This window comes from Gallinula chloropus (genome assembly GCF_964237585.1).
Source record: "Gallinula chloropus genome assembly, chromosome: 3".
NCBI lineage: Eukaryota > Metazoa > Chordata > Aves > Gruiformes > Rallidae > Gallinula > Gallinula chloropus.
In genome coordinates this window covers 31920142-31932915 of record NC_140087.1, presented here as the reverse complement: position 1 = coordinate 31932915, position 12774 = coordinate 31920142, and the positions used below count along the sequence as shown (strand labels likewise).

Here is a 12774-nt window from a genome sequence, read left to right as displayed (position 1 = left end):
AAAAGACCTATGAGGGGAAACAAAAAAGAAAACAAACCCAAAACCCAACACCCAACCCTCTGGTGAGCGGAAGAGCCAAGAGAAATCAGCTTCTGGTTAGTGCCAAGGCCTGATGGATTTTCTCGGGCGCTTCCTCAGCGGAATGCGTGTTCTGTGTGCTTCCCTGAGAGAGTCCCCAGTAAATGAGACAGAAATGAAAGAAAAATAAGTTATTCAACATCAAGAGAGGGTTCTGAATGACTGTGAAATTCCTGTGCATCCTCAAAGGAAAAGGAGAAAAGCTTATGTGCATGTCTCTGGCAAGCCAAGGGCGCTGCATAGAGAGGCAGCGTGCCCGTTTTCCTATAGATTTTAAATGCTTTCTGCATTGAAATATGTAACATGCATTCCAGGCAGCAAAATAAACACTGACACGTATGGTTGTATCCTGCCCCGTTGCTGGGCGTGTTTCCTGAGTGCTGCCCTTTGGGACTTGCTCTGTTTCGGTACATGGAAGGTGTCTCCCCGCTCCATATCACACTTTCTCTGCGAGCCTATACATACGTATAGGGCAGTAGTTGGAAAGGCTCCCGTGCAGGCTGGCTGGCAAGCAATCAGCCTGGTCTCACACAGGCATCTAATGTCTCAGGTCACTCCAATGGGCTGAGAGTGGTGTGTGGCATCTTTCACCACAACTAGCAAAGGCTGAAGAACACGACTACTTCTCAAAGCTATTTGCAGGGCCTTTATTCCATAGTTTTGTTTCATCTAATTTCTAATCTTTATATGTAATACACAGTGGATAAAGTTGAAAGCCATCCCAGTGATCCAGCTATATATATATATATATATATATATATATATATATAATGGCTAAAATCAGTGGTTTATTCATAACCTATGGAAAAAACTTTCATGTTTTGTGAAGATAAATTGTACTTCCATACTCCAAATTTACATTTCTTGGAACCAACCACATGGCCTTAAGAGACTGAACTGATGCAGTAACCTTATTTCCTTAAGATTGTTTAATCACCACCACAAAAAATGCTGCTGGTGGTTTCCAGTGGGAAATGGGTCAGCCTGTAACCACTTTCAAACTGCATTGTGTAACAATGTCACCAAAGGTAAATTATTACGCCTACACCACCTTTACAAAAGCAAGAGCATTCCCGGTTGTCAGTGAGGGAGGGACGTGTTTAATTCCTGCCTGGGACCAACATCACCAACTGAACTTCAGAGAAGACCCTAAGAGAGATACTGCAGGGTCAGAGACTTTCTAAATCTCACCTGAATGTGAGACTTGATGGAAAAATAAACAGGCACAAGCAAAGAAAAAAAAAAAAAAGACTACATTATTCAGAACAAAGTGATCCAGCTGATAATTTTATAATGTGTTAAAGCATTTTTAAACCATGTCATACTGACATACTTAAACTTTGGTATAATGCCAAAAAACCTTTAGGATTGACCTTAGTATTTGTACTATAACCTGAAGAATCCAGTGGTATAATGCAGAGGTGCACAGCTTTACAGCTTACTGAAACCATCAGTCCCAACAGAACGCAGTGTAAATGCTTGTAACCATAAGCCAGCTGTATAATTGCATTACAGGGCCAGGTTTGGTACCTGAGGGTTAAGGAAACAATAGTTTTCTCCTCGGATACAACAAGGACACTTTAAAGCACACACACACCCCCCAGCCTCTTCCTTGGCATCATCTGAGTTTCTTTGGTTTTGAATTATCCGCCCTGAGCCCTCAGTCCACATCAGCACTCGCACCAAATGTGACCCCCCTGAATTGACCAAAGGTTGTGCAGTAGCCCTGAGAAATGTGCCTGCAGCTACCTTCAGGTGTTCTGCTGCACCCCCACCACCTCTGCTGCTGGCTCTGTTCACAGCAGTGGTTGTTAAATGCAAGACCTATCTTCACAAGCTTGCTGATACAGGGCTACGCCTGCATGGGGCAAGGGTATGGACCCAAAGATGCCATCTCACAGACAGCATGGCCAAATAGGCCAAACTGCTTTTATACTAGCTGAGCAAGTAGTCATGGGGTTGGGGGTGGCTGGTTGAGGGACAACTCTTAACCTGGGTGGCATGCTTCTTCCACAGCAGTTGAACAATAGGTTAGGATTTTAAAAACATGTCTAGCATCTCAAGGTATTACTGAAGATCCATGCCATCCTGGAACCGGTCACCAGTGAGGTTCAAATGCTGACAGCCCAGTTACCCTGAACCCTCCATGAAGTGAATAAGATCCTACTGCAGTAATGAGCAGCATTTGCCTTGACTCCACGACCCATGCAACATACCTAGTCATGCTCCTGGAACAGTTAAAATCCTCGCTGTAAAGCCCTTTCATAATGCTTTGTTGAGCCTTAGAATAGCATCTTTTTGTCCCAGCACTGGTGCTTGTTGGGGAAGGCTTGATGTGGAGCCTTCACAGGTTTCTGTGTCTTTGAATCAGTAAAGTCAAGCTAGAGCTATCCTGGATATTGGGGTACAAAGCCATGACGTGGCTCACCTCGCCGTAAGGGAAAACGGAGCACAGCTCCCTGTGTGTGCTTGCTTGCTGGGCAGAGGGTGGCCTTGCAGCTGGGGCGGGCCAGTGGTCGCCGTAAGAGGTGTCAGGGTAAGCACGGGCTTTCTGGAAGAAGCCCAGCCTCCCGCTGGAGTCTAACAGAACGGGCTGCCGCGGGGGCCAGCTGGGGAAGCAGCGCTGCTGCTGCAGCTGAGGCTCGCTGTACAAGCCAAGCAGGTCGGGGGGGAGAGCTGTGGGCGGCGGCAAAATGTGGTGCTGGGTGTCTAGGGCCTGTGGGTGCTGAGTCTCTAGGGCCTGCTTGCGCTGAGCCCCGTCGGGGCTGTAGCAGCTCCTCTGACCCGAGCCGTGCACGCCACAGCCCTCCTGAGGCCAGCTGTGGTCCGGGTGCCCCCCGCCCCGCGCGGCAGGGAGGGCCGCTTGCTGGAAAGGGCATCTGGGCAGGCAGGTGCTGTCCAAGCTGGGGCGGTGATGGGGCGAGTACGAGTTGTGCCCGAAGTCTCTGCAGCAACGAGGGCTGTCTGTCACCTCTCTGTCCTCAGGGGCACGCACGGACCGCCTGTAGCCATAGGTGTCATCACCGACCGAGAGCGCTGACATCTTCTCCAGCAGCAGCTGGTCTCGTAGCGGCTCTGGCTGTAGCAACCGCTGGTCCAGCCCCAGGTCAGGGTTGGGGCCACCAGCCCAGGCGCCAGACGGTAGCTCAGGACAGCTGTCCCGTGGCCACCCTGGGTAGCAGGGGGCCGCCGCGTGGCTGCCAGGTTCTCGCAGCATTTCGGTGCAGGCATCGGGCGGTGCAGGCTCTCCTCCGGTCCTGTACAGCGAGCGGGTACACTTCTCCTCTTTCCCCAGGCTTAACGGGACCTTTATTTTGGCCCTGAGCTCATCAGCAACCGAGAGCTGAGCTTGATGTAGTCTCTCTGGGTGGTAAAATTTGCATTTATTGCCGTAGGTGCATTTTTTACCTGAAAGAATAACAATTTTTTAAACAATCAAGCAGGAAGTTGTCAGTAGCACCCACCTCGTACCCATCACTTCTCCCCAGCATGGGCGTGTGATGAGGGGAAGCAGCAACAAGAGGAAGTGCTGTTTTCCAGTTCAGTGCTTCTGACCCCAGATTTAAATTCTGCCAACCTAAATAGCAGGGTGAAGCAGCAGTCACAGGAAGGTTCTGCTATTTTTGAAGTGTCTGAAATTCATGTGTGTCCCGGTTGGTGCACTCAGTGAGCTGGGAGACCTGCTGCTACCAAGGGTCACTTTTAGGAAACAGTATCGGGATTTCTTCTGAGAAACCTCTGCATTACTGGGAAGCTGTTGGGAGTATTTGGATGACCCTTCCCAAGTGCTACGATGCAAGTCCACTGCTCTGCAAAATGGGAAGTGGGTGCAGGGTGGTGGTGGGGGCAGCAGCACCGGCACAGCACCTAGTTTGGGTGCTGCGTGCAGGGGAGGGTGGAAGCACCACAGAAGCAGCTGCTGAGGCTGAAGCTACTTAAGCAGGAAAGGAGAAAATCATCACACATTTGAGCAGCCCAGATGTAAGTCCTGACCACACGAAGCAGGACAGTGCGTGGCAAAGGCACTTGCCCTCAGCTGAAGGAAAGGCCTCTGGGAAGCAAGGGGCAGGAGAAAGAGGGGTGGCAGTTTGCAGCACGGGAGAAACCCACCGTAGGGACATGGCTGCCATTTTGGCTCAGGAAGCACTGGCTTTTTGCTGAGGAAGTTCCTCAGAGTGGGTCCATGCCGGCCTAATGGATCATCGGGAGGCATAAACCTGAAAAAGGGAAAAGTTGCAGGGGTAACAAAAACACCTCAAGCTTTTGGAGCTACAATGCCATCACAGCTTGTGGCACGAGCTTAGGGCAGAAAATCCTTGTGATCCTTTTGAGGCCTGGCCTTCAGGAGTGCAGCTGTGTTACTAGACACTGCACCTCACTGCCTGTGAAGGCAACAGTGCTTCAGCTTCAGCAGCTGCTGTGTTGTCTTAATAACCTACAACAACCAGGAAGGCAAAGCAGCTTGGCGTGACTCTGGCAGCAAACTCTTCTGTGATCCCAGTACTGTGACCCTCACTGTCAGCTCCTTTTCACAGCAAACTTGCTTTTTTGCTTGTCAAATACTTACAGGAGAATAAGGATTTAAAGGCAGCAATTAATTCAGAGCTACAGCTGATTTTGTGTGCAGTGTGATAAACAAGCCCAGCCTTGTTCCTGCTATGAGGCCTGCAAAATGCTCAGATAAAACTGTTTATTCTTCCATATCAGAACAGGATGCTTCAGAAAGAAAACTAATTAGCATCACAGGACTTGTTGCAAATGAATCTGCACCACACCCACCCATGGAACAACTCTCTGTTGGACGAAGGGAGTTGCAGGCAGGAGGGGAAGAGAGGCACTGGGGGGTAAAGACCTCTAATTTCAGAGAGATTCCTGAAGCTGTGCAAAAGGGTCCTACTGAAATAGACTCAAATGGGCTTCAGGGTAGCAGCTAGACTTTCTGAGGGAAAGGTTCTGATAAGGCCTGTCCATCCCTATGCAATAGGAAGGAACACACCATATAAATATTTGTAAACCATTAGTAACTAGGGTAAAAGCCGGGTGGTGGTTTGAGCTAATGGACTGGAGCTTTGCGAAGTATTCTGGTGTCCAGTCCCTGCATTTCTGCGAACAGCGTTACAGGGAAACCGAGACCCAGTGCCCAGTGCTCCCATCCCATCCTGGTGGCCTGAGAGCCCAGACTCCAACCTGACCCATGGAGAGGGAGTGCTGCCGAGTAAGGCGGCTTCTCCGCTCGCGCTCCTCCATGCACACTGCATCTCTCCAAGTGCATCTCCCCAGGCAAACCAACAACTCCTGGTAGCAGAGGTGCTACCAGGAAAGGAGCATACAGCTCAGCCTCGCAGGCACAGCGCAAGTGCCTTAAGCAAACCTTCCCCAGTGAGGAGGGATAAGGGCCAGAGAGGCCACTTCTCATCTCTCTCCTTCTAGAACATTACGATCACAAAAGCTCAGGAAAAAAAGTGCTGTTCTGCCTTTGTAGGGGAATTAAAAATGCTGCCAGCCAGCCTTCTCTTACAGCTTTAATTCTGTTTCTTATAGGAAACAGAACAGAATTAAAAGATACCAAGCCTTGCCTTAACACCCCGGGTTGGTTTGGCAAGAAGCAGAGCTGGTCACTAATGCTGCCATTCCAATAGAGAAGTTCATTGAAGAGCGACATGAGGGGGGTTAAGACCAAAGCTGAAGGAGCAGGAACTAAAGAAATGAAGTAAGAAAAGTTGCGCTGAATTCCTCTCAGGGAAAGGCTTGTGTACTCTGCTGCCAGTGGAGGTTGCATTGATGTTGGCTCTGATTCGGCCCATAATGTTTAAATTCAAGACTGTTAAACAACAACTGTCTCTTACCTGTTACTGACAAAAGAGTACATGAGTAGCCGCTGCTCAATAAACCATTTCCACTCGGGGTTCTCATTCTGGAGGTCCCGGTAGTGATCATTGGAAACAATGACGCCGTCCTTCTCATAAGCCACTTTCACTATGTAGCGGTCATCGTAGCAAACTACCCTCTTGCCTTTCACCTTTCGGGATGGGGTGTACACAAGGATCGATTGCTTTTCAAGCTCTTCAAGAATGTGCTGATCTGGTGGGATGGTGGGCAGAAACAAAAAGATTGGTTAATGATGACCAGCTCTCAGTCATGGGCCAGAAACCTACAGGAACCCAAAGGTGTTCCAGCTCTTTACGTAACTTAAAAGTGGTGTGGTTGTCAGATGCCCTGACATATGGCGGTTATTTGGCAATTTGAAAATTAGGATCTTTTATGAGACCATCTAATCTTAAAATCTGAGACACCTTTTTTCATTTTTAAGTCTTATCTGTGGAAGGACACCTTGAATTCTATACCAGAGATACGCTGAACCCCTCTAGTTCCCTTTTTATCCCACTAGAAGGCTCATAAGCAGCCTTGGCATGAGTTTGGCTGGGATATAAAGTGAATAAATAAATAAATACATAAATACATAAATAAATAAATAAATAAACTTGCTTTGCTGCCATTGAAGATGCTCCGGTTTCTTGTGTCCCCTGCCACACAGAAAAGCAGATCCCCAGCCACCTCATCTGCAGCTGTGGGTGCCGACCTGCTGGCACAAGTCTGGCGGATCTATTTCCACATAAACTAAACCTCACCACCCTCCACAAACTTCAGGTGTGTTTCCTTCTCCTGGAAGAGGAAGCTTCTGTATCAGGGTAGTAGGCTGACAGGTAACAGTCATGTGGTAGCAACCTCTTCGGATACTGCTGCCTTTGGATAATGTGTGAAATGATGTCGCTGGCTCCTGGCCGGCCTTAAAAGCTCTGTAGACACATTCAGAGCTGACAAACCCACTCACTCTCCAGTTCAGCTGGCAGCAACTTGTGCTTCTAAAGCTGAAGGCTCAAAGCAGCGTAACAAAGCCTTGTATATACCTTTAGCTGCTAGCGAAGAGCACGTGGCGATAAATTAGTGACTAATTTAAGTGACAGAAACCTGATCCACAACTTGCACTGTACTTGTCTTTACAGGGCAACACCCTACCAAACTCCTCACATCCCCTGCCCCCAAGCTGCACCTAATGGTTGCCAGATTATGCCCAGGACAGTGACCTACCTGCAATTGGGCTGTCCTGTCGAGGGGGCTCCTTTCTCCAGAGTGGGACAAAAACCTTGATGTACGTGTGCCCCTGTGCTCGAAACCAATCCACAGCCAGCTGGATCCCCCGGCAGGAGAATACCTCTTTGTTTCCGTGACTAATAAAAAAATGGAGGAGGATAGTGAGGCAAAGCTTCCAAGAAGCTGAGAGTTCTCTTTAACCGAGCCAGTAATGACAAGGCAAAACAAACAGCTTTTGTGTCATTTACAAGTTTTCAAGAGAACAATGTGGCGGGGTGTCATGGCTGGACAGATGCAAACACCTCCTCCAGCAGAATCAGAAACTTGTTACCTAAAGCAGTTTGGACACTTAAAAATAGAGGTGTCCTTTCTCCTATTTCTATGACCTGCCTGCTTCCTTCTGTATCTGGATGGACTTGGGTCCTAAAGTACCAGCAAGATCTTAGTCTGTGTCACGGTCCTGGACCGATAATGGTTTGAGGAGTGAGATTACTTCCAGCAGCACAAGCAGAAACCCATCAGGCTTTTGTATGAGAAGCAAAATGTGGGAATGTTCTTGTGTGGCAACAGCGGCTGGAAATGTAATTGCAGAGCTGCTGACCTCTGTTGGAAACAGGAGACAAACTATGAAGGAAGGAAAACTGTAAGAGGCGGGACAGGAAATACGGAGAACTTATCCCAGGACACCAAAAAAGGGACAAGACCTCAGTGAAGATGGCCACAGGCATCCCAGGCCCCTCTTTATCTTGCCACAGTTGGTGGATTTTGTCTTCATTGCAGAAAGAGGCAGGAAAGCCCTAGGACAAGTGCTGCAGAGGATGCAGGCAAGGTGGGTTCTGGAGAATTATCAATATTTGGAGCAAGACGCAGAAAAGAACCTTAAGAAAAAGCATTAAGGGCGATACCCTTCCTGAAGTTCTCCCCCACCACTGAAAGCTCTTACTGCTTTTCATTCTCTTATCTAAAATTTCACTACAGTGCAGTGCACGTGTAAAGGAAAGTAATTTGTTAGTGACCTCCACACAAGGAAACAAAACCAAACTCCACACAAAGTCCTAAAATGGATAAATGCCCTCAGATTATCTAATGAAACCTCATCCTTGTACTTTGAGCTCTCTGGATAACACCACCGCAGCCTCACTTGGGCTTTCACTTCTACAAAATGTACTTGTAAAGGACTCTCAGTTGCTAACACCTACCTGCAGTTGAGGATGATGCAGCAGTCTTAAATGCCACTCTCCCCACCAGCAGATTCAAGTCTAGCTTCTGCCTACATCAGCCTCATAATCAAAGCTCCATCTTACACAGTGCAGTTCGGAAGGAGAAACCTGGCTGTTTATTAATAGCTACCCAGGCAATAGCAAGTCTTTAAAAAAAACCAAAACAAAACAAAAATCCCAACAATAATAAATGCTGAAGTGCTCTATACATCTAATCTCCAATCCAGAACAACTGTTTCAATTGGTTTTAAAGGACAGAATCTACACAGGATAGGTGTAAAGTCACCCGAGCAGGTGAACTGTAAGGACAGGTGACTTTTTCAAATAACTACCTTTAAAAGGAAGACTAGGTGCCTCTTTCATGCCATGCCTCAAATCAAGTCTAACAACAACCTGCTGTAACATTGACTACTCATACATGAAACCTCGTCGGCTTTAGGAAAGTAATTCTAGATGTATCAGTGATTCAGCCAAAAGGACAAGGAAAACAAGCAAGAAGAGGCACCTGGAGCTGTTTCTCAGCACTATCACTTAATCCAGTTGCTGCCATGTTGCTGCAGCCAAGCTCAGGGAACGGGATTTAAAACAGCACGTGCACCCCGGGTGTGTGGCAGCGCCGACGCAATGGGACGCCGTGTCTGCCACGCAGTGGGTCAGGGGCTTCACAACTTCTCTTTCTCCTCCTGCAGCGAATCTGTGTTGCCTGACAGCAGATTGGCTCCTGTCAGTCACCTTTCCCATGCAGTCCCTCAGTCTGTGGGCTGTAACTAAGCTGTCCCAGCTCAGTCCCATCACTCTCTGTTGTGCCTGGGATCAGCAGGGCCCATCTCTCAGAAACCAAAGCAGCAACTGGACTGGCTCTGACTCCAGCAATTACTCCATAATTAGCACAAAGTGGATCCTTTTTAAGTTGTGCACCTCAAACCCCTCTGAGGAGACATCTATTCAAAACTATCTCCTTTTGAAAACTGTGAATAGCCCCCTCTCCACCTGGTTGTGACACCACACCAGCTACAGCTTTGGCAGAAGGGAGAGAGCCTAACACAGGACTCCGCTGGCCCAGGAAAATGCCTCTGTACCTATCACAGCTTAAAAACTAGGTGTAAGTGCAAGCACCAGACTAGATGGCCTTTCTGGTTTGCAGCAAAGAGGGTTATGACAGTTCCCTTTTCTTGTTAGCACAACCCAATTTATTTTTTTCCCCCACTAGCCTTGCTAAACCACCCTGCCCACTTCCCATGCATGGGCTGGCAGAGGGCTCAGCTCCTCCTTATGCCTGATGGAAACACGAAGTGCACTGAGACCTCTGACTAGAGAGACAGGCTGGGTTATTTCCCGTTTGGTTTCTATGGACAGGCTGGCTGATGACTGGGGGCTACCAAATCACTCTGCTACCCTGGGGCATATGTGTCCTTTTCAAACCCTTGCACCCTGCAATGGGCCCTCAATGCCAACTCCAATATGCTCCAGAAACACCAGTCCCAAGACAGAGATACAAGTGCTCTAGGTGCTTTTCTCCACACAGGCAATCGCATCTCAAAGCTTCAGTTTTCTGACAGTTTCATCCCTTAACTGCAGCTTCTCCTGCACTTTGATGGCCAGTGTTGAAGATGGTGATGTCTTCATGGCAAGGAAGCCTAACAACCCTTCTCTCTGACTGTGCTGCAAACAGCCCTTCTCTGTCTATCAGCAGCAAACCAGAAAGATTAAAACAAGGATACCAACAGCACTCACCAAGCTCATTACATTAGCCAAAGCAAGTGTCATTCAGCACCACTTTGGAAAGGCATCCAGTAGAGGAAAGCAGCTCCTTCCAGGCTGTGTTAGTTCACTATGAACTAACAAGCTCAACAGTCTTCTCTGTCGTGCCAAGTCATCTTTATCAAGACAGAGGTTGCTGATGTCTGCAAGGAGCTGTAAAACCTTTGCCTTTCTGCAACTCAGAAGTACTTCACATTCTAATCCCTTTTAGGTAAAAGGTGAGGAACAAACGGCAGAACCCCAGCCTCCAGTAATCTAGCAGGCAAGCACCCCACATTTCGGAAATTATTCTACAAAAAGATTTACATTTTACATGCCAGAAGTACAGGAGGTTCCTTGAAAACCCATTTTGGTGGGCATATGGTCTGGGAAAGCAGTAGGACATGCTAGCTCAAACCATCTGCTTGACATACCTGTAACGACATCAGCTTTAATTAATCTCTGTCCAGCAAGATCCTACACATGGTCTGGTGCAGCAGGATGATCTTGGGGCTTTCCCAGGTCGCTTCAAGCTCAAAACATGACAATTGTCCCATTAGCCATCCACCTGCTCTGGGCCTCCTGCTCAGGAGCAAGGGCGCATCTTCTGCCGTCTTGGCACCAACGCTGTTCTCTGCCTTGTCCACCTCTGCCTGCCCCGATAAATTGGTGAGGACAAGGTTGTGAGGGAGACTGGGGCACACGGCCATGAGGGGTGGTGTTGCCTCCACTGCAGTGACCGGGTAGGTGCTCAGCTCAGCTCAGCCACTCTGTCTGAACGTGCTCGTTTCTTTTGCAGAGAGGCAAGAAGGACACTCTAAGGAGGGTCCAGGTTGAAAATGCAGATGGGGGACGTAGATCTTAACACCTGGCTATGGAGTGCACAGTCCCAGCCAAGGCAAAAGCATTTTGCACTGTTGTGTATTTCTCACTCGTTTGTGAGCTGCCCTGACTGAGGAACCCCTCGTTTTCACTTGGGATTTCTCCCTTCATCCAGAAGATGGCAAGATTTGCTTATTCTCCGGTTGCTCTAAATGTGCTTGTCCCCTTTGCCCTCTAACAGGAGGAGAACGTGGACTCACCTCACCTCACACCACAGCTAACCAAAGCGGAAAGCGCTTCTCCGCCCTGTCCCAACCACCAAGGACGGGCTTGGCCACGGTGTGTGGGAAGGGAAGTTCTCAGGGAAAACCAGTGAATAGCCAGTGCGCCCTGCGCTCCCGGCTGCCGGGGCCTCTGGCTGTTTGGATTGCTCTGGTAAACAGAGGCCAACCCTCTGCTGTCTTTGGACTTCCCTTCCACATGGACATGACGGGCTGCCCATCATCACGGTTGCTTTCACAGCATCAGGACACTGCTCAGGAAATATAATTAGCCAGGATGGGTTGCTAAGACCTTTCCCAGAAACAGAATTTATTAAGGAGGAAATTGGGCGATTTGGTACAAAATTCAGTTACTGATTTCTTAGAATTTCCATTAAAATGAAGCCAAACTGAGAACCAACAAAAATACATGAGCTGGAAACATCGCTGGGGTTTACTTGCAAGTCAAAGCAGTACAACTGTGGTGCTGCTAGGAACCACAACCACCTATCTCTATTTTCCATCTCCTCCTTAGGTTAGCTGGGCTGTTCTGTCTACCTGGCCATCAGTCTTTCCCGGAAACATTTCAGCATATAGATGTGGAATCCTAAGTACCCCTTTGAAAAGGCAGGAAAGCATGGACAGCGAGCTGAAAGGCAGAGTGAGCTCCTGAATGCTCCCACCATGATCAGCAGTGGTTAGCTTGCTCTAGGCTTGCGAAAGGTCAAAACACAGAGGGAGCCAGTGATTGCGTTTGGCGTGCGTTATTTATGGGCATAGAGACAGCCAGCAGGTCCCTAGAAGCTGTGCCTCAGCCAAAGGACAGGAATAAGCAGAGTTTCGTACATCATACATCAAGTACATCATTGCACCTCTAGCCTGAAGGAAAAAACATACCTCAAGCCATCAGCTTTAAAACTCAGATCAGCAGAGGAAGAGAGATGACTTTTAGGAAACAGAGCTTACCTCATTGCCACATTGCTGCCATCGATCACAATGGGTCTCAAGTGATCGGTAGAATCCCTGTCATCTTCAAGCCACTTCAACCCTGGAGAAGTGCTACATGATCCACGGGCAACAAGTTTTAGTGAGGAAGGTTGAGCCTGGCTCTCCAGAGCTTGAGGTTTGCTTCCCATCCGAATCAGTTCTTTCAGCACGTCATCCTCCAGGGCCTCTTGGCCCAGGTTCTCCAGCACTTTGCAGATGTCCTGCTTGCTGTAGCCCAGCTTGCAGAAAAAATCCAGCTTGCTCTGGTGCACTTCCACCCCTGCCGTAGAAACTTTCTTGGAGCGTGGTGGCACCGGCTTGCTGGAAGCTGAACTGGCCAGTGCCATCTTCGCAGGCATCTACGTTCCTTTAAGCCCAGCACTGCTGTCTTCTCAGCTTCATCCAACAGGTATCAGCTTCAGGTAGGGAAAAGGTTAGAAACAACAGACCACGTTAAGGAAGAAAGTGCAAGCTCAGTCACTTGCCTAGTGCACAGCAAAGGGGCTGTCTGATCAGCTGTCTTCTGGCTGAAGAGACTGTCCCCTCTTCCCTCATTTCAGCACTTCTCGGGTCCA

At 48.5% G+C, this 12774-nt stretch overlaps 1 protein-coding gene across 1 annotated transcript; it reads right to left on the bottom strand.

The window, feature by feature from the left end:
• Positions 1-2422: 2422 nt before the first annotated feature.
• On the bottom strand, positions 2423-12558 carry ZC3H12D (zinc finger CCCH-type containing 12D; the record flags this gene model as incomplete). The annotated part of the gene is made up of 5 exons (XM_084261048.1): positions 2423-3486; positions 4189-4295; positions 5925-6159; positions 7168-7307; positions 12179-12558. The coding sequence occupies 5 exons, from the start codon at positions 12556-12558 to the stop codon at positions 2423-2425; spliced, it is 1926 nt and encodes a 641-aa protein (XP_084117174.1).
• Between the last annotated feature and the right edge of the window lie 216 nt (positions 12559-12774).